This window comes from Triturus cristatus, chromosome 1_2 (assembly GCF_964204655.1).
Source record: "Triturus cristatus chromosome 1_2, aTriCri1.1, whole genome shotgun sequence".
NCBI classification, from domain to species: domain Eukaryota; kingdom Metazoa; phylum Chordata; class Amphibia; order Caudata; family Salamandridae; genus Triturus; species Triturus cristatus.
In genome coordinates this window covers 934,126,890-934,149,465 of record NC_140580.1, presented here as the reverse complement: position 1 = coordinate 934,149,465, position 22,576 = coordinate 934,126,890, and the positions used below count along the sequence as shown (strand labels likewise).

The window sequence follows — 22,576 nt, the reverse complement described above, 5'->3', positions numbered from 1 at the left end:
AGTAGAACCTAGATGGGGGATCTCTCAACGACAATCCTTATTTTCAGATGATGGGTAATCTTCTTTTAAATTCTACTGAGGTCCTAACACATACTGATGAAGAGACAAATAAAAGGAATATTAAAGCTGCAGGTAATATGTGTGTGAAAAGCTAAATAGCGTCTTCTCAGCTATACAATCATGGGTCCTTTATTAACTGTATGGATTTGCGTGGGGCGAGTTATAAAAAAAGGGACTTGCTGTAATGGAAGACCCATCGCTGTTGATGTTAGCGAAATTACCCCCAACAAGGACCTGCATCAAGCAGCAAGCAGTAGCGGACTTACGCGTGTGAGCTTTTCGGCGTTTGGCCTTCATTGTGTACGCGTAGAGTAAGACGACATAATGCAACGCTGAACATCTAAAGGGCCTTGCGTCTGGTACCAAATACCAAAACCGATTAGCCTACCTGTGTCCGGGCATCTCGTTCTGAATAGGGTGACCTGGCTTGCCGGTGCCTACCGAATTTCCGGGGTTTTAAACTCTCCCGCGAGTATCGAAGGCTACAGCCAAATATCGCGGTATGTCTGATAAAGATTGGGAAAGTCATTCGACTATAGGCACCATCTTGGATAGGTTGATGTTCCCAAAATTTATTCGAACTGAGGGAGGGGAAAATGAGTAAGCTAAATTCCCGTGATATTTAGAGCGGGGAATATTCAATATACCCTGTCTCGTGTGCATCGGTGCCATCTTGGATAGATGGAATTATCCACAATATATTTAAACAAAAGGAAAAAAGAATAAGTAATCTGAAATACCGCGATATTTTGAGCGGGGAATGTTCTATATACACATTCACGTATTCACACGAGTTCTAATGGGGCTGTAAGTTATACAACTGTAAGCGCCATATTGGAATAGTTAGAGAACTCATATGGAGTGGTTCAGAAAACCATATTGAGTATATATGGTAGTAATGAGCTTCAGTTCCCTAATAGTTTCCAGCGCTAAATTGTATAGTACCGGAAGTTATTCAATTGTGGACGCCATATTGAAGTAGTTAGAGAACCCATGTGTCGTGGTTCAAGAAATCAAATTGAGTATATATGGAAGTAATAAATTTCAGTTCCCTAATAGCTTTCGGCGTTAATATGTAAAATGAGGGCATAAGTGATGCCAAAGGCCCAATGAAATAGTAAAGGACATTTTTTTTATAAATTGTAAATGCAGCGAGATAATATGATTGGGCAACTTAACTTTAAAGCAAAAACTACAACACAAGAAAAAAAAAAAATATATATATATATATATATACATGTGTTTTGAAAATAGACTTAAAGCTAGCATGGTCCACTTGTCTATTTATGTAATAATCCATGTGATATCCTCATTGAGGCCTCTGCGTACTGTGACACAATTAAAGATCCAAAAAGTCTCCCTATTCTTATGCACTTTTGTAACATCATAGCCCGGTTTATGGATTATTTTCTCTAATATGAGCCATTTAAGATCTTGTTCATTGTGATTGTAATCCATATAGTGTTTTACCATGGGGGCTTGTGTTTTGTGCGATCTGATGGCGGATTTGTGTTCTGATAATCTTTTTTGATAAACAAATTTTTATTGTTTTGAATGAAACAACAGAAAAAAACCTTGAGCCTGATGAGCCACCAAATTGCAATCACACAGCACGAGACCCCGCCATCCCCCCGCCCCCACCCGAAGCCCCCCCTCCGCCCCCCCCCCCCGAACCGCATATTCATAACACATTGCCCAACCATTTCCCCCAGACCCTACGGTATGTTTTTAAGGCAGCCCCTCGCCTGATAGAGAGTCCGGTCCTGTGCCGCGCACCAGTCCACTCCAGCGCTCCATTTGGCCAAGCTAGGCTGCTGCGGATGCTTCCAAGCCGCTGCTATATCTCTTTTCGCCACCATTAATGCTGTCATAAGGAATAGCTTCTCTGGGCGCGTGCCATCCAGGCCGTCCGTGATGCCCAGAAGGGTGTGTCTAGGGTTGTGTGGCACCATCCATCCCAAGACCTCCGTGAGATCGACTTCTATGCCCCTCCAATAACCCCCCAAGTCCGAACAAGACCACACCATGTGGATGAAGTCAGCCGGGGCAAAACCGCATCGGGGGCAAGCTGCCGTAGCGGAGAGGCCCGCACGGTGCAGACGAGCCGGTGTGAGGTAGGCAGTATGAAGATAATAGATTTGAATAAGCCTCAGTTTGGCGGAGGCCGTCACCAGCCTGGGGGCCATAAGGGCATCCCGCCAGTCGACCTCGTCCAAGGGACCCACCCACTCCTCCCACCGTTCCTTCAGACCTTCCCGGGGTGTTCTGATAATCTTAAACGGAATTCTCTGCCAGTTTCCCCTATGTAGCCAAGGCCACCAGGACAAAGGAAGATTACATTATGACTTCTGCAGTTTGTGTGACTTTTAAACCTACCTCTTTTTGTGCCATAAGACCATTCTTCTGTAGTAATGGCTGTTGGACATGCATGACTGGTCCCACATCTATGGTTACCCAAAATCTGTGGTAGTCCGTCAATAGTATTCTGTTCCATGGTTCTTATAGTTTGTTTCATTCTGCTGTGTACAAGTTTGTCTCGTAAATTTTAGTTTCTTCTGAAGGCTACAATGGGTTTTGTAAGTGCCACACTGTTGTCATTAGTATTTAAGATCTTCCAATTTTTATTTAAAATCTGTTGTATCTTGTTGTTATAGCATGTGTGATTAATCACACATACTAATCTTTCCAAAGGTTTTTTCTCCTTTCCAGTAATCAGGTTGTCTCGATTATAGTATTTGGCACGTTTCATGGATTGTTTAATAAGACGTTTAGGGTAGCCCCTGAGTAGTAGTCTTCTTTTCAATTGTTCAGCATGTCTCATAAAGTCATGCATGTTGGTGCAGTTACGCTTGATTCTGAAAAATTCCATAGCTAGCATGCTGTAGTACTGTGTTTTTAGCTGTCGGTTTTCTATACAGACTAACCTCAATGCTCTCTTCTCCGCTTTTGATCCAAAAACTCTACTTTATCGTGTAAGTATTTGGCAGTAAATTTAAGGTTACAGTTGCTGTGATTTAACCATTCAATAAACTGATTTAGAGTCCCTTCATCTCCAGTCCAGACAAAAAATATGTCGTCAAATCTATGCCATGTTGTGATATTCTCATAGAAGGGGGCCATTTCGTTAAAGATATGTTTGAGTTCGAATTCACCCATGTACGTGTTGGCTACACTCGGTGCACATGAAGTACCCATGCTAGTACCTTGTATTTGTTTGTATAGTTTTTCCTTAAACTCGAAGTAGTTATGATGTAAAACTATATCTAGACATTCTAGGATGAAAGCATTAGGTCTCTCCCCAGGAGATCTGGCTAGGAGGGCTGCCACTGCCTCCATTGCCAGATCCTGGGGTATGTTTGTATAAAGAGACTCTATGTCTAGAGTTACAAGAAATTGAGTTTCTCTATTAAAGGGTACATGTTCAACAGTTGCTATCATGTGACCTGTGTCTCTAATGTATGATTCATACAGTTTGGTAAGGGGACATAGAAAGGAGTCCACATATTGAGATAATGGCTCAGTACAGGAGTTGATGGACGATATGATCGGGCGCATAGGAGGGTCTAATGTGTTTTTGTGCGTTTTCGGGACTCCATAGAGAACAGGAGTTACTGTATTGTTTTTGTTCAGAAATTCTAGTTCCTTGTGACAAATAAACCCATCTGTATAGGCTTGCGATGTGCTGGCTTCTATTCTGTTTTTAAGATCTGTCAGGACTGAACTTCGAGCTAATTGGTAATGTTCAGGTACTGATAACATACTTTCCATTTTCTTAGAATATGTGTCACTGTCCATGACCACTATTCCACCCGCTTTGTCACTGGGTTTAATGGTGATGTGTCTGTTATTTTCCAAATTTTTGAGGGCTTTTATTTCCAAGTTAGTGAGGTTAGGGGGCGGCTTGCGAATATACTTGGTGATCTTCTCTAGTTCTTTTATTACTGTTTTCTCGAAGATTGCAACCTCCGGGCCTACCATTTGCTTGAAAAGAAGACAGCGCCTGGTACATCAATATTTGAAGGACAGCCCAGCTAGGATTCTCATGCTTCAGGAGACGCATTTGTTACAGTCTGAATGTATGGCACTGTTTGATAGCCAAAGGTGGGTGGATAAGTTCATAGCCACAGACCAACAATGCTGCTCTAAAGGAGTTGCTATATATTCAAATCAAACTCCGGAGTAGAGTTGAGCAAATCACAAACAGACGAGAAAGGACGTTGGGTGGTAGTGGAAATTAGGAGTTGTGCCACTTTCTACACGTTGGCCAGTTATTTAGGCCCAAACGAAGACGATATCATACCCATAGTCTTTGCCTTTCCCTGGCTGATTTTGAAGCTCCTCTGATATTCGGCAGGGATTTTAATGTCCTTCTAGATAATAGGCTCGACTGATCCTCTACCTGTATCCAAATTGCCACCCACGAGGCAAAGCCCATCTTCTCGCTATGCTCAGCAATTTAAACTTATGTGATGTGTGGCGGACGAAAAAGGGTGATGTCCGGGACTTCTCTTTTTTAGTATAAAAAAAAAAACAGCCATTACTCAAGGATTGATTATATTTTTATGGAGCTCTCAGAAATAGGGAAAGTAAGGAAAATTGAGTATTTACCCATTCACCTTTCCGACCATGGTGCAATAGCTTTAAATATAGAGCTCCCTCAAGGTCTCCACCCAGAAGGTGGACCTTGAATAGGAGGCTTCTTTTGCAAACAAATATTCTGGACAGGATAAAGAGGGAGACGGCTGTCTTTTTCAATCAAAATTTAGACTCTGCGCCTCGGCATGTAGTATGGGACTCTTTCAAGGCCTGGTTGAGGGGGATCTTGAAGGGTGCCACTGCAGGCTGGGCCATATCTGAAAAAAGAGAGATCGCTGCGTTAGAGGAGCAGTTAATAGCGGCCGAAGCAGCCTTAAAGGACGGGCATGTTTGTGGTGTGGAAAAAGAAAGCTTAGTGGGGAACATTGAAGGCCTGCATCGGGAATTTAGACTTAAGACTGAAGAAATTATGTTGCAGAAATGGGAAGTCAGTAAAATGAGGAACTTTGATCAGGGAGAGAATTGTGACAAACTACTCGCAATGAAGAGTAGAATAGATAGATTCCATAATTATATCAGTAAGATTAAACTGGGTAATGGCGACCAGTATGTTGAGGATATTGAACTGGCTTTTACTAAATTCTTCCAGGACTTGTACCGGGAGGACTTGGTGGTAGACGAAGGCGCCCTAGATCAGTGGCTCGCTGGGAAACAGCTCCTAAAGCTGAGTTTAGCCTAGCATTGCTCACCCAAGATATAACCGGGAGCGAAATCCTCACTGCCCTTAATAAAATCAAGAATGGGAAAGCTGCTGGGCCAGATGCGATCCCTAACGAGATCTATGTCTTACTGGCAGATGAAGTTATCCCTATTTGGTTGAAGCTGTTTAATGAAATTCTGAGAGGTACCTCCCCTTTACCAGGCTCGTGGAGTGAGGCTGTTATTACACTAATCTTAAAGCCCGGGAAGGGTCCTACACAATGCCAGTCTTATAGGCCAATATCACTATTGAACTGCGATTATAAGATCTTCTCTGGGGTACAAATGCCCGTCTTTGTAAGATCGTGGGGCTGATAATTCATGAAGACCAGAAGGGTTTCCTCCCGGGGAGGCAGATGAAGGATCTGGTTCTCCCTCTAATAGGCTGAATAGACATGGCAATGGCGCATGGTGCTTTGCTTTCAATTATCACCCTAGACGCAGCAACAGCTTTTGCTCGAGTTAACTGGCATTACCTGAATAGAGTATTGGCGGCTTTTGCTTTCAGAGACCTTCAGAGAGGTCCTTAATAAAACCTATAAATCTCCCCGGGCCCAGATTGTGGTTAATGGCAATCTCATAGTAACTGTGTTATTGGAGCGTGGCACAAGACAAGGGTGCCCTCTGTCACCTATTCTCTTTGATTTATACATCGAGCCTTTGGCTCGATGTTTAAGGCAAAATAAAAAGATCTATCCTTTTGTCGTTAATGGTTTAACAAGGAAGCTAGCCCTGTATGCAGGTGATTTGATTATATTGTCGTCCAATGTCAACCAAACCCTAACATAATTACTTATTGAAGTATAGGCTTTCGGAAAACTGTCTGGGTATGAGGTTAATAATGACAAGACCAAAGTTATGGCTTGGAATGTGGCAGTTCAGGGGGTAAGGCTATCCAAGGAGATAAGATATCGTGGTGTAACCATAATGCAGGAGCTAAGAGTAATCCCTAAAGTAAACCTAGTTCGAGTCTCCAAGGAGGTTGATGCACTTCTGTAAAGATGGCAGAACTTCCTGCTTACACACTTTGGGCGGATTAACTTGATTAATAGGTGCATCCTCCACAAGTTTGCCTTCCTATATAATAATATCCCGTTGGATCAGGCTGTCTTGGAAGAAGCTAAGACGTAAGCTTTCGCATGGCGGCCTGGGCCTACCTGACCTCCAGCTGTACTGTTGGGCATATCAACTGAAGAACTGCAAGATGTTTATCTCAGACCAGACAACACTTTGATTGGCTGCATGTTCAAGGCTATGCTGATAGACAGCCCTGAGGAGGGTTTTATGTACAAATTTGGTGCCCCTAAATACTTTTTTTTAAAAGTCAGTCTGAATGTCTTGTATGCTGCTGCCAAACTGTGGTTTGACTGCCGCTCTAGTTTAGGTTTATCCTACTACAGTGAATGGGCCACGTGTGGGACTCCCCAGGAACACCCGAGTGCCTCTTGGACGCTTTAGTTCAGCTATTAAAAGATGCGGGTGTTGCACGTTGGATGGACATAGTAGATGGAGACAAATGTCTTGCACAAGATACCTGGACAAATTTAACCAACAGCACTTTATCCAGATTCAAATATTACCAAATCTCAATGTGGTGAAAAAACCAGCAGTGGCATCCTCTTGTAAGTAACCTATGTGCATTCAAGAGCAAACGCACATGTGTATACCTGCTTGTGCTAAAATCTACTGAGCATGTCCAAAGGCACTTGTTAACTTTATCTCTTGTGTTTTTCACACCGGGAACATATTTTTCCATGTTGGGAAAGTTCTTCTTCTACACCACACCCATTTCAGGGGTATTCTCCTTTGATCCTGGAAAAGGATTTACATGTGCCTTGTCAAGAGTGCCATTTATGAACACCCATAAAAGTAAACGTTTCTGGGTGTGCACAAAATCAAATCGCATTCTAGCTCCGGGACACCCACTTGCTGCAGTGCATGTGAGCAGAAAATATCCTTTTGCAAAACCACCTTTTGCGCAAACTTCCATGTGAAAAAAATCAACCATATAACATTTTGCCTGTGATGGCACATTTCAGAGTTCATCTGGTGGTAACAAGTATTTATATATCAACTAGAAACCCAATATTGTGACTGACACCATTCCTTTGATTTTCAAACTTAAAGCTACATATGTCGTTTGGTATCTCACCCTTGATGGATATGGATCATTGGGAGAGATTCATGTCTTATCTCTGTTTTGTCCAACCAGATCACCAATGTCTTACCTTCCAAAAAGTGATAAAGATGGCCATACTTTGTATGCACTGTCGAATGAAATGTGGAGTCCAGCATCTCAGTGTGTTAACTCTAGCAAACGTCCACCATACCCATGGATGATATCCAAAATGTGCGCTTTTTTTGACGCCATTTGTGCACCATCACACCTCTGCTGGGTTCTGCACAAACAAGTGTCTCACAAAGATTGTTTAAAGAGAATTCAGAACTGATAAGCAGGCTACAGGGGATTTTTAAACCTTTAACATTAATACTGATTCCCCACAGTACACCCTAATGAGCCTTTGACCACTCGTCCATGCTACTCTGAAAGTCAGATGCTGAATAGATGTACTTGGCCTATTTTACTTACCCATCCTGGGACACCGAAGGCAAACAACCCCTTACATTAAGGTTGTGGCCTGGTAGCCTCTTCTTGGCCTGTGGCCCCTTGAACGGGTCTGAGGTGGACCATGTGTCTACACTTCTCCAGTACAAGATGCCGGACCTGTTCTCTGTAGCTTGTTTGCCTTTTTCGCTGCATTCTAGGCACCCAGGGTGGTTTTTCTTCTCCGAATTACCTTACCATCGCTGAACACTGTTGTGGGAGGTGAGAAAAATGTCATGACTGAGCAGAATCAAGGACTGCAATTACTCCTGTCCTTCGTAAAGCCTGAACTCACTGTTTTAAACTGTGTTTTGAAACAAGACTTCAGCTATTTGAAAATAAAAGATCACCCAAAATATGACATCCCCCCCTTCTCCTCTCTCCCAGCTTTAATGGCTAGAAAACTAAAGTAGCTAATAGGACTAAGAGGTCATCGCAGATGTTCTCTTTAAAATGGTCAAGTAACTGGCACAAATATTTCTCAGTAGATCAGGGGCGTTTTACAGAAATGTCTCTAAGGGGCAACAGGCATTTGTGCCATCTTTTTAGGTCTCTGCTCTAGACAGCATGCTTGCTCCGTCTCAAACCGAGACATTCTGTATCTGCTTTGGCGGCTTACAGCCCGTCCATGGGCTTCCCATTTGCTCCATTTTTTGTTCTCCCCATTTGTCAAGGGCATGCATAAGTCCTGCCTCTTCCTGTGTTTAGCCCTTCCCGAACGCACCACCCAACTTCTTTGACCATTTTCATCCATTGTTTCGGGACTACTTGTATCATTTTTTTTATAAATGGGTGACCATGCATGCATCTGGCAGCACTTTCCTTGGTTTCAGGACTCACTTCGCGGTGTATTTATGAAAATTTGCTGTTGTTTACATTATTGTACAAAGGCGGGGAGGTGCGTGTACTTGTATTTAAACTATGGCAATTTGCTGTTGTGTATGATATTGTATGAATACTGTAAGGCACGTGTACTTGTGTTTGATCTACACGCCGCTGTCTGTTTCGTCTTCATATTTTGCCATGACATGTGATCACACACTCGCACCAGATTCCTGGACACACTGTCTCATCAAACACTACTAAGCTCTTCAGTTTTCTTTGGTCTACCAAAGTGCCACCAAACAGTTGCTGCCGAATACTGTACAATTGCTATTTTGGAGTGTCTGCAGCTCAATCCTCGTTCGTAATAGCAGTATTGTCAAAATCAGTGGAGGAAGCACATGCTTTATTTTAGATGAACAATTTTCCCCAAAAATATAAAAAGGTAATTAGGTGAAACATATATATAAAATAGATCAGTTTACCAAATCCTGCATTCCTGGTAAACCATCAAGAAAAAAAAAAGTCAGATCATCTGCATGTTTCATTGTGTTGTCTCTGCACTCAATTGTCACATCGTTAACTAAATTGAAACCATAGAAGATGATGATGCTGGGCTCAGTCGAAGAAGGTCTAAATCCATGTGGACCTCGTTACGATTGCTGTACCTCGATTTTGCCGTAAAATAACCAATGCAAGAAACGGGATGACCTATAAGACCAAGTAGAATGTTTGGTATTGCGACATACGTGGGTAAATGATTTACATTTGTAAGTGAGATAGTAGAAAACAGGTTAGGTGTTGGTGAGAATTATACTTGCTTTCTTGTGGATAAAATGTTTGGCAAGTTGTTAACGATAACAAAAACTACAGGATGAATGCAGTATTTTCCTGGATGTTCTATTAATCTACTAACGTTAATACATGAATGATTTACAGGAATAGCAGGTTAAAATAATTTGGAGGGGCGGGGTCATCAGTTACTAGATATTCACGCTGTTAGGGTGAGCCTGCTTTGACTCCTGAAACCGCACAGTTTTATGCTCCCACAGATTGCAGTCATGTGCTCTTCTTTTGCATACACCTTAATTTGAGGCCAGTCCCTATAATCTGCAGAAAGAATGACAAAGTCCTAATCCTTCATTCTCATCCTTCTCCTTCTTCTTTCATAAGTCCTTATGGGAAATTTGGGTTTGATGCTGTAACCACTACCTGTTACTCTATGTAGGAAACTGGGCTTTTGTTGCAGTAGTCCTCCCAATTTTTGCTTGGTATTTGATGCAACTTTGACTGAAGTGCACTGGGTTCTTGCTATCCAGATCCCCAATACCAGTGTTCTTTTCCCAAAAGCAAGTTACCTGGTCAATCGATTCCCAATTGACCAAGCCGTTAGCACCTCTGTAAGTCCCTAGTACGTGGTACCCTTGGTACCTAGGGCCTAGGTACTAAAGAGGATCCCTAAGTGCTGTAGCATATGTTGTTCCACTCTGAGGGACTCCACACCAAACCCATGCAGACTATCACTGCAGGCTGCATGACGAGGTGCTCTAAAAAGTGAAAACGTGACATGGCACACACTTTGTGTGCCATATCCTCTAACACTGCATGTAATATTTGTAAGTCACCCCTTACTGCCCTAAGGCATGGCACATTATATTACACATGAGGGCATATCTGCATGAGCAGATTTGCTCCTGTACTGGCCAATTCAATTACTGACAATACAAGTGAACAGGGAATCCATCTTAAGGTATGGTACTGGGTACTAGTCAAAACTAGTTACCCAGCTGCATAATGGCTTCATTGAAACCTATGGTGTTTGGTATCAACAGCTCATATTAATAAACCCACTCTGATTCCAGTGACAGATTTATTAATACGTACTCCCATAGTGTACCTTAGAGGTACCCCCTAAAGCCGACTGATCTCTACTGTGTTGGCTGATTGGTCCTGTCCAGCCTTCCACCACAGATGTGTTTCTGACCCTCTGGTTGTGAGAGTCCATGCTCTGAGGCCGGAAGCAAAGCCTGCTCTCGCAGGAGGTGTTGTCAGGATGACTAGTAATCTACATATCAAGGCAGGAGGCTTGAAAGGCCTCCTTCACCTGTGATATTATGCAAACCTGGCTTCCCCCAGACAACCCCTGCACAGGGGCCATTTTGCACCAGGACAGGTGGGAAGATTAGCTAGTCAGGAGACATGTTCACCCTTAGGCTAGTACTTAAGTGGCCCAGCATCTCAAGGATCGAGCCCCCCCTGTGGGTTCCCCCGGACTGGCCCCCAGGCCCAGCTCGCAGGCTCTTTCTGACTGGATCGTTCCCATTTGAAGTGAATGGGGCACCCTTCTCTGTAATACACCTCTGCACCCGGATGCCCCAGAGCCTCCCTAGGTGACTTGTTGATGTTGCCTTGGACCTTGCCCCATACTCACCTTAAGTCCAGAATGTGTACTTGTTTTGTAAGATTACCGCTCCCAAAAACTGCACTTTTGAAACTATAAAAATTCCTAATTCCAATGACGTAGGTATCTAAATTCATATAAAAGTATGTTATTTTTATAATTTGGGGTCTGATTTCTTTGAGTGTGTATCTCATTTACTGTGTGTCCAATAAATGCTTAGCACTACCCTATGATATGCCTAACTGCTCGCCCACACTACCACAAAAGAGAGCATTTGGGGTGTCATTTATGTCTCTGTAAACCAGTTGGGGTTGTACCTAATTTTGGTCCACACTATAAAGCGCCAGCTTCCTACACTTGGGTATTTCTTGATTTGTTTTATGCTTCTGCATTATTTTATAGGTTTTGTGCTGAGATTTCTTTTCTCTCGTTTCAGGTCCTGATTATTGGCGGTGGTGACGGTGGAGTGTTAAGAGAGGTGGTGAAACACCCACTAGTAGAAACTGTGGTGCAGTGTGAAATCGATGAGGTGAGTGAGCATTTCTGTAGAGGGGAGGGTCGCAAAGGGCAGAGAGCTGCGCAATATATGCAGAAACAACTTTGTAAATATTTTCCAGTTGTCTTTGTGGATAAACTGATTGACAAACTTTAGAAATTCTTTTTATAAACCTTCTGCTTTGATAGGTATGCTCTGAATCACTACATTTCACAATACATTTTTAAAGGAACCACTGCTAAAAAGTACCCAGGCCAATGGGCTGTATGTGTGCATGGGGGGGGGGGGGGAAGAGTAGGCAGTGCACAGCAGTGCTTTTTGTGCGTGTTTCTTTTCTTCTTGTTGCCGTTTACAAAGCACAACATAAGACCAAGAGAACTGAAAAGGGGCTGCTCAGAAGCCATGATTCATTCTTGAGTGGCATTTTGAGGTTGATATGCAGCACCATTAGGTTACTAGACTACGTTTCGCTTGAAACGCAGGGATTTAATCTGCATGTTTTTGCTGATGAGTGTGCTATTTGAGGTAATTGCAGTGAGTTTAATGTGGTGCCACTGGGCCGGTTGCATGGCCAGACTGTGTAGAGTGCTGATCTAATGTGCTGCTTTTACTATGACATTTTTAGGTTTCGCCTAACAGACTGTGCAAGCTCTCTGGTTGCGTAGAAAAAGTTACTTACCTTCATGGGTGCTGGAAGTAGGGATGTTGGGGGTGCTGCAGCACTCTTGAAATAAGCTGAAGTTCAGAAGGTGAATGAGCAATAAAGATGCCTTTAAATCTTGTCACATTTGCTATTTGTTCAAAGACAGAGGTCAAATGTCAGGCTATGTCTTCTAACAAATTGCTGTTTATTCGTTTACAAGTGGATTGGTGTTTACTTCTCTTTCTCTGACTGCAGAGTTGGAGGGCTTTTTAAAGCAAACTTTCTGACGATCTGAATTTTCACAATTCTTATTACTTCAGTGATGTAATATAGTTGTAAGCGTACCACACCAACAATTGTTCCAGCACCACTGCTTACCTTTTGGTAATGCTCTTTCTGGTGGATTGTCTACTGTAGATGTCTTACCTTGTGAATACCCACAGTCACATGACTGTATCTAGAAATGTTTTTAATCCGTTTTCTAGTGCGTCAGTAGGTGGCGTTGTACAGCTCTGTGTCAGGTCTGTTCTGCCCCGTATGTGACACCGAGGGCATCTTAATGACCGCCACCTTCACACACTCAAGTCCTTTTCTTTCTGATATGTCTTATTTCATCTGACACTGAGCCATTAGACATAAGATTGTACCAGTGTGCTGATTTCTACATTGGAATATTTTTAACAATGGACTAGGTGTCTATTCCACAGAATGGGAAGGGGGTTGGGTTGGTGAGGAATCTGAGGTTAGATAGGGTATACACAAGAAGTAGTGTTTCTTGTACATGTGATCTGTTGCCCACATAGGTGCCTGGCAGATGTCCAAGACTGGCACACTGCACACCAGTGCAGTGGTAGCAGCCATTGCTCTGGTGGAATGAGCCCGAATACCATCTGAAAGCTGTATCTTGGCTAGCCCATGGCTGTTTTTAATGCATAACACAATCCATCTGAAGATGGTTCTCTTTTGCACAGCTTTGCCCTTTTTAGCCCCAGGGAAATGCTCACGGCCCTCTTGATATAAAAACGTTGAGTCTTTCTTATTGTCTAGGTGGATGAGGCCGGTCAAATAAATCTGGCAGGTTGATAAATTGCCCTATGTGGAATTGTGTGATGACCTTTGGTAGGAATACTGCTTTTTAGGTCTTGACTAGCGACGCAGCGCATGCGCTGCTCGCTTGGCGAGATCTATTGTTGTCGATTTTTCTTTGGAAGGGGGACAGGAGATGTGCACGTGTACGGTGCGTGCGCATGGCGCGCTTCCACTTTCTTTCTGTCCACTTACTTTCTGTCATCCTGAGTCTTGCGTGACGTCAAATACACTTCATTCCACACTACGTGGCGGTGTCTGGTGACGCCAGCCGGAGTGACAGCTGCGAGTGTCAATAGAGGAGAGGCGGGACTTAGAGACAGAGGGAAGACCCGCCACACCAAGGGAGAGCCGGGGTTCAAAGCCTTCCGGCGGACTGAAGATGATGAGCTCGTAGGCGGCACCCAAGGAGCCAGGGGCCGACGCCGACAAGCCCCCAACGGTTTCCAGCACGCAGGACAATGGCATGACCTGGTAGTACCACTGGCTCTGCAGGACGGCTGGGGTGTTGGGAGGCCTGTGTGAGTATAATTCCCCCCCCAAGGCTTTGTCCCCCTCATACAGCAGCCTGCCAGCTCACTTCATGTTGTCACGGATACCGGGGCTTTCTCGCGAAGACCTAGTGCATTCTGGGTGTTGTAGTTATGATTCTTCCATTGTTTCACCTTTCTTATGGACACTTGAGCTCTCTTGTGACGTGATGGATTCTGGGCGTTCCAGTACGACTTGCATTGGTTGATTCAATTGGGGGTAGTATACCTGATGGTAGTTTTTCCTCCGAGAAAAGCACAGGACTGAAACATAATGTCAGTAATGATCAGGAGCTAGGTAGTCACTCCAGCGCTACCTCTCTGGTGTGCAAAAGGTGGCATCAGTTTATGCCTCATTGTCCTGCATGTGGTGTCTCTGTCGCGGGTCCCACACTCAGCTGGAATGGGACATCGATGGGCGTGTTTATAACTTGTTACTGGACGTTGCAAACTCATTTGCTTGGAAGGACCCCTGATGCATTTTTGTTACCTTTATACAAACAAAGACGACATTATATACAACTGAAAAACCTGATGGCAGCTTCTTCCTGCCGGTTCTCATGCTTGTTTGTAATGCATTTTTTTGTTATGGGGGAGCAGGGCATAAATAACGGGGGAGTGGAGGTTGGAAAACAGTAATTTAATTGGAACACGAGCAGCGGACGGACACCAGGGGAGAATCAACAGATGCCAGATTCCAGGGGCAGACTGACGTGATGCTTAGGTGGTGCACTGATGCAAAATGGTGATGGTGAATGATGTTTGGTGCTCAGGTGGTGACACTATATGGTGTGGATTGGAGGTACGTTGTGGATTGTGGAGTTGAAATATGTTGTTTGGTGTGTAATTATGCGACTGATTGAAAAGCGGGGGGGATTGCTGCATCGAGACAGCAGGTAAGAGCAGGGAGAGGCCACCGCCCCAAACCTCATGCCGCCCGGGACGGACCGCTACGCCACTGGGGGAAAGAAAAGTTTTCGCCCACCAATTTAGCCACCTACCAAGAACGCATGGGTTTTAAGATCGGAGGGAGATACCGTAAATGTCTGTGGGGCTGTAAACACTTCTACATACTGCCACACTATCCAGAGAGCCACAGGCAGCGTGAGTGCCATCTAACTGGGCACCCGAAGTACAGACAAAGTAAATAGCCAGTATTTATAATTAACATAAATAATTAAATAAATATGAAAAGTATACTTTGAACCAGCTTTGTCACTGAACATAAAGGAACTATTTTTAGGCAGATGTGAACAACGAGCATGTATGCATGCTTTGCTCAGTCACTTAAAGTGATGGAGTCAATGTGTGAAGCAAGCAGGCTTACCCACTGCAACATGCATGGGGGGTGCGAAGAAAAATGTCAATGTCAAATTAACAGTCCAATGGATGAAGCTCTTCTCTGTATTTTTTTGTGTGGAAAATTCTTTTTATTGGCATTTTGATAATATGAACGTACATTCATCATGTTTCACATAGATGACTGTAATATATAAGTAGCAAAGTAGACCATCGTTGATATAGAGAGTACGTTTACATCTTGGCCAGTGTGGATGCGGTCGGTGGTGTAGCAGGTCTTTGCCAGTTAAGAAGAAAAACTGGGGGGAGAACTGAACTGGGATGTGCCATGGGGTTCTTAGTGTTTGGGTCAGGCGTATACTGTGAGTCCGTCCTTGCCTACTCCATCGTGCCACTACTATTCGCCTAGGAGGGAGTGGGTGTGCGGGCTGATGTGGAGGGCTGTTGAGCGTTCCTGCCGGGGAAGGATGGACCCGACGGGTCTAAAGGTAGCGCGGAAAGTTGTGGAGGGGAACCTCCCATCATGGGAGCCTGTACAGTGTCAGGTTGGGTGGTGCCGGGGGTATTTAAGTCGATGACCGGGGTCTCCGGGGTCTGGGACTGTCTGAATTGGTGCAGCAGGAGCGCCCATTCTAGGGAGATTGGGACCTTACGGATACCTTTGGCTTCTTCCTCCCGGATTGCATCTTCCTCGCCGCCGCCCATTTGAGAACCGCCCCCGCCCATGCCGCGAGCGGAGGACCAGATGGGGCCCGCCAGTGGATGGCTATACAGCGTTTGGCCAGTAAGTGGGCTAGGAAAACAAAGCGCATTGGTATTTTGTGTCGTTTCCTCCGTCCCAGTATGCCGAGTGCGCAACCCTCCCAGGTAGTCGGATGGGTCAGCCCGGTGAGATCTCTGAGCGTCGAGTGGATAGATGACCAATAGGCCTGAATGCCCGGGCAGGTCCAGAACATGTGGGAAAAGGCTGCATCCCCTGCCTGACCACGAGGGCAGAGGAAGGTCGTGTCGGGGTAGAAGCGTTGAAGGCGCGCTGGCGTTAGGTAGGACCTATGTAGGATGTGAAATTGTATGTTCTTAAATCGAGCATTCCTGGAGACTTTTTTGGGGAACTCTATCGCTCTGTCCCACTCGCTATCATGAAACGGTCGCCCCACTTCCTCCTCCCAGAGGGCCCGTAGAGATCCCAGTAGTGGCGGTGTCAGTTCTCTGATCGATTTGTATAGCCATGTGGTGAGATGGTGACCCGGCCCCATTCGTAAGATTGAGTGGAGAACTGGGTGAGTGGGAGGTTCCCCTAATGTGAGGTCGGAGTATGGTCGGTAGCAGCCGAGGAGTTGGCGGTGAAGCAGGAACTGTCCTGGGGGTAGGTCATAGTCGTCCATAAGCTGTCGGTACGGCCGGAGCTGTCCCTCTTCAAACAGTGTCTCCGCCTCGGTGATGTCTCTAGACGTCCATTCCCGAAGCATGGCAGATGTAAAGAACCCCCCATGTCTGGGCCAGCCGACTAGTGGTAGTAATGGTGTGTATGGGGGCAATCTGGCGCCATGCGATGTATACGCTGAATGCACCTCCGGGCTATGTCTACTTGTAGGGGGTAGGATCCTGGTATAAGTAGGCGACATAACTCTGGTATGGGTATGTGACCCGTGACTGTACTTGTGCGAGTGTATATCTGTCTGCCGTCCAATATGAAAGCCACTGGAGCTGCGATGCTAGAAAGTAGGCTTCAAATGATGGGGCGCCGAGTATGGTGAGGTCCGCTGTCACATCTCGCAGGTATATGAGGAGGTCGTCTGCGTACATGGATACGCAATGCGTAACGTCCGCTAGTGGAATACCCCAGGCTTGCCCGTCCCGGCGGAGCCGGATAGCCAAAGGCTCCACTGCGAGCGCGAATAATAAAGGTGAGAGGGGGCACCCTTGTCGTGTGCCCCTGTGTATTGCGAATTCCGGGGAGATGTAGCGACCGAGACGAACCCGAGATGTAAGGTCGGTGTAGAGCAGGCGAGTGTAGGCTAAGAGCGTGGGACCCAGTCCCGCCCGTCTGAGGACGGCGAAGAGGAACTGCCATGTTAGGGTGTCAAACGCCTTCTCAAGGTCCAGAATTAGGCACGCCGCCCGAGGGTGGCGATCGCCCAGTTGGTCCTGGATGTGAAAAAGGCGCCGGATATTGTGAGAAGTGTTCCTTCCCGGGACAAAACCACATTGGTCAGGATGGACCAGCGGACGTATGATTTGCGAGTATCTGTCTGCTAAGATTTTCCCCAGGATTTTGCAGTCCGCCGTAAGTAGTGTGATGGGGCGATAGGAGGCTAGGAGTTGGGGATCCCGGTCGAGTTTCGGGAATGTCACGATCACCGACGCTCTCATGGAACGGGGCAGTTCACCGATTTTGAGTGCCGAGTCCAGTACTGCTGATAAGCGGGGAGTCAGCAGAGGGGCAAAGGTGGCGTAATATTCAAGTGGAAACCCGTCCAGGCCTGGGGCCTTACCCCGGGCCAGGGCTCGTATCGCGCTTGTAATCTCAGTGGCTTGTATCTTTGCATCCAACCTCTTCCGGTCGTCAGCAGAAATCTGGGGGAGGGAGAGAGGGTTTAGAAAGTGGTCGACGGCCCGTGGATCAAGAGATGAGGGGGCAGTGTAGACCGCCGAGTAATGGTGGCAAAAAGCCTGGAGGATCTCATCCTGGGATTGCACCAAGGTGCCCTGGGAATTTATGATCGCAGTGATGGGCCGGACTTCAGCATCTTGTTTGGCGAGCCATGCCAAGAGTGTGCCCGTTTTATCACGGTCCTTGTGCATTCGGGTTGCATAAGACCGTAAATTGTGACGGCGAAGATCCACGCATGCCTCCTGATATGCCGATTTGGCTTGGGCGACTTGGGTCACCGTCACCACTGACTGATCTGCGGCTTTTGTGGCCGTGGCCAGTCGTTGTTCGGCCTTCTCTAGGGCCTGCTCCAAGGTATGTCTTATCCCGACCCTCTGCCTGATACATTCCCCGCGAGCTACCACCTTGAAGCTGTCCCACTCGACCAGGGTCGAGGATGCAGTCACTGTGTTATGCATAAAGTAATCTGAAATGCTGCTTTGGTGTTCGTGCGTGAAAACCTGGTCTGTGAGGCATTCCTGTGTTAATCGCCATGTGGGGACAGGGGGTTGCGGGGGTCTCCCCTGTTGACTAAGCAGGTGCGCATCGTGATCCGAAACGACTCTACCCAAATAATCCGAATGGCATATTTGCGGGAGGAGCGTTGCGGTGCAAAGGAATCGGTCAAGTCGGACTCGCAGGTTGTGTGGGATGGAGTGAAAAGAGTAAATACGGGTCTGAGGGTGGCGTAGTCTCCATGCGTCTGTGAGCGACCAGTGTGCGACCCATGCTTTAAATCGCTCGATTTGTCTGTAGGTGGAGGAGTGCGGGAGTGGGGGATGCGATCGATACAATCTCGGATCTAGGATACAGTTTTAGTCCCCGCCTAGTATCCAGGGTACATGCGTGAATTGGGCTAAAGCGTTTGTGAGTCGATCCCAGAATTTATCCTGATCGACATTCGGGGCGTATATACTTCCCAAGTGGACAGCCCTCCCATCTAAAAGTCCTTCCAGAAGGGCGAATCTCCCGTCATCGTCCACCACCCGTCGTAAGTTCACGGAATGGGGTTCCCGGGCGGATCCATATTAGTGCCCCCCGGGCAAACGAGGAGTGTGTCGTGGCGCAGATAAGTCCGCGTCATTTTACTCGCAGCTTGCCCACTTCGGCTGAGTTAAGGTGGGTTTCCTGTAAGCAAAGGATGGACGCTTTCTGTCGCTTCGCATAAGCGTATATCGCATAGCGCTTACGTTGGGTGTGTAGACCGCGTGTATTGAGCACAAGTATGTTAATGTTTGTATTGTTCGTCAGCTGTGCCATGAGTAATATGGTCTGTGTGAGAGTCGGGACAGGTGTCCACTGGGCAGGATTTGGAGTGGTCTCCTAGGGATGCGCCGCGCCCGGGAGGAGTAGGCAGGTGGGTGGTCTGTCCAAGCGGACAGTCTGTGACACGTGGCCCCATGGCAGGGTGGGACATGTTTGAACCGGGATATTAACAACGCATGGGGGTGCGGGAAACTGTCCTAATACATTGGACTCATCGTTTAGGAAACGGTGTGTCCAAACTTCCTCCCGTAACACAAGGGGGGAGAACTGCTCTATGTGATAGGGGGTGACGGCGTGCAAGTGCGAGGCCACACGTTGAGTGGGCATGTAGAAGGGGCAATGCGCGTCGTGTGCAGGGTGTCGGCCCCTGTGTGTGAGGCAATGTGCATGAGGTGAACTTCACATATAAGGATATTGTGCGGCAGTCTGTATGCCTGAACCACGTCAGGGTGAGGTAGGAGAGATCAGTCCGTCCAGCAGCCCATCCGCGGTTTGCGGGGTGGCGTGGGGGAGTGCCGCCAGGTCAGCTCCCGAGATGGTGCCATCGCTGTCATTGTCGCCGTCTGATGAGAACATATGTGGGGGTCGGTCTATAGGCTCCGAGGGTCGTGGGGAACGTAGATCTATAGCTGCTTGCAGAGCCTCACGCCTCTCTCGCATTATTTGTTCAAGGTCGGGCGAGTCGTGAGAGCCACTCGTTGGTCTGGGCTCGGTGTTACGGATCTTCTTGGGGCGTTTCCGAGTGCGAAAAGTTTTGAGAGGCGAGCCCCTTTGGGGGTGAGGGTTGGGCGCTCGCGGGCAGTGCTGGTCTGCCCAGTCTTGCACGGCTTCAACGGATGTGAAGAAGAGGGAGGCCCCGTTGTGGAGGATCTTTAGGCGGGCTGGGAAGAGCAGAGCGTATTGAATCGGATTGTCTCGTAGTCTCCGCTTTACATCCAGGAAGGAGGATCTCTGCTGTTGTACTGCTCGGGCATAGTCCGGGAAGATCATTATTTGGTTGTTTTCCACCCGTAGTGGTGCCGCCATTCGCGCTGCCCGGAGCACCGCGTCCCGATCCCGTAAGTGTAAGAACTTAGCTAGGAGTGGCCGGGGCGCCGCGCCAGGTGGGGGCCTCTGGGCCGGCACTCTGTGAGCTCGCTCTATTGAGAAAAAGTCTGTGCGATCTGAGGACGGGGTGAAAGATTTCAGCCAAGTGTCCATATAGTCTATAGGGTTTCCTTTCTCAATGCCCTCCGGTAGTCCCAGCACTCTGATGTTGCAGAGTCTTGAGCGACCTTCCAAATCGTTTGCGCGCTCCTCCACTGCGGTTAGACGGGTGAGGACCCCCTGAAGCGTCGTCTGGTGTTCTTTCACCATGGCTGTATTTCCTCTAGTGTCCGTTCTTCTGTGCGCACCCGGTCAGCCAATTTACGGTGATCATCACGGAGAAGGTTGACATCTGTCGCCAGGGTACCAAGGCGCTCCTCCATAGATAGACGGGACAACTCGATGGCGGCTAGGACCTTATCCAGTTTATCCAATATTGATAGGTCTGTGAGGGACGCCGTACCGGGGGCCCAGGTCGAGGCCTTTGGCATGTTCTCCGGGGCTGTCTCCGGGACCGTATGGTGTTGCGCAGGCCTTGATTTCCCCATCTTGACTTCACGTGCGGCCGGCGGGCCAGTGCCGTCGGTCAGGTCTCAGGAGCTCGCGGTGGCGCCAGGGGTCCGCGAGGGGCGCAGTGGTAGAGGGCGACGCGAAGGCGGCGCTGGAGGGCAGCGCCCCGGGCCGGTACTCTGGGTCTCCCTCCGCAGGCAGGGCACAGGAGTCACCGATGTCAGACCCCAGAAGCCACCCGCACGGCGCCGCCGGTTGTAGAACACCCACTCAGAGTTCACGTCTGTCTCCGATGTCGCGGGCTGGAACTCTCCTGCAGCATCCGCACACTCCGGGGGCGCACTCCACCGGGTTCGAAGGTAATCTCTGTGGCCGCATAGATCAAGTCCCCGCTGGGGGCCCCCGACAGAGGAGAGACCCCCACAGTCCCTCAGGGTGTAGTTGACGAGGCCTGGTCGCGTGTGGTGGGGGGAGTGCGGGCTCGCGTCACGCCTCCCCAGTGTCTCCGCCTGCTTCGTGTCTCCTGTATGACTTCTGTGTCCGGGGCGCCCCCCCCAGGGTGTGGGGTTCGTTGTCACCTCGCGCCGGTGCGGCCTGTCACGCCGGTACTCTTTGACCACCAAGGCTCCCCGGGGGCACCAGGGGGCCCCCCGGCAGTTCGCTGGGGGTAGACGGCGGGTGGGACAGGCTGGGGCGCACCAACCCCCCCGGACGCCGCAGAGGAGGTCGTCGCTGTGTCAGTCCTGAACGTAGAGGCCTCACTGGTAGCGTAGAAGAGGGTCCGGTGTCTTCGCGGCAGCCATTTTAGGGTCAGGCAGGCTTCGTGGGGGAAGTTCAAGATACCCCCAGAGCGCGTTGTACTCGCCGGGTCCCAGCGCTTCCTCGCAGCCCCCCCCAGGAGCAGGTGTACCTGGGGCTCTTGTTGGTGGCGTCCGGATCTTCTCCCGGTTCAAGGCAGGCACTCCGCGCTCAAGATGGCGGGTCCGCCCGGGGCGGCGATGCTCCCCCACCTCGCGGTGTCCTGCCTCGGTGTCCCCGGGTCCGCTCTTGGCTGTTCCCGGTTAGGCAGCGGTGTAGGGACAGCGCGATGCACCGCTGACCCCAGCGTCTCTCCCCGCACCGTCCCCGTCTCACTCACGGGAGTCTTGGCGCCATCTTGGGTCCCGGGCTGCGCCGCTGTCGAGTCCCTCCGGGTAAAGCTTCGTTCCTAAGGCTCAGGACACAGTCAGGCGTCCCGCTGCATCTCGCCACCATTCAGGCATATTCTGGTGCTCTCTGAGCCGCCGAGCACCCGCTGCGACGCTCCGTAGCTCAGCAGAGAGGCGCCCGAGTTTTTTAACCAATAGCCTGGCAACGCAGCTAAAACTGTCTCGAAGGCCAGACCTAGAAAGTGAGCTAATGAGTAAATTAAGACACACACACATATATATATATATATATATATATATATCACAGAATGTTTCCTTTCATGCACGATGTTATACTGATAACACAACATGTCCGACATCAGGCATCTGTGCACCTTCGTGAATTGGTGAAATATAGAAAAGTCTTACTGCTCGGTACCCTCGACACAAAACACAGTGCACTGAATTGTTCCGTTTTTTTATGGATGAGAGCTAATATGAAACTGATGACATCACGAGATGTGATATTATACACTTGGCATTGATGACTTCAAAGAAAGCCACTACTGTAAAATGTTAAAAGAAATATCTAAAATGAATACTACACCAAAAAAAAAAAAAACGAACTCCAAAACCTCAGTGGAGCAGGTAAGGAAAGAAACTGTACTGAATAGATATGAAGTCACTCACAGGAGGC

At 47.7% G+C, this 22,576-nt stretch overlaps 1 protein-coding gene across 3 annotated transcripts in view; it reads left to right on the top strand.

Annotated features, from left to right (window-relative positions):
- SRM (spermidine synthase) overlaps positions 1-22,576 on the top strand; it is a 109,720-nt gene that overhangs the window by 38,959 nt on the left and 48,185 nt on the right. For all 3 annotated transcript variants that reach the window (XR_014962868.1, XM_085609867.1, XM_085609868.1), the window contains exon 3: positions 11,620-11,712. Coding sequence is in view for 2 of the 3 variants with exons in the window: in XM_085609867.1 (XP_085465993.1) it covers positions 11,620-11,712 (93 nt within the window). In the remaining variant the exon portion in view is untranslated. The remainder of the gene's footprint in view (positions 1-11,619; positions 11,713-22,576) is intronic.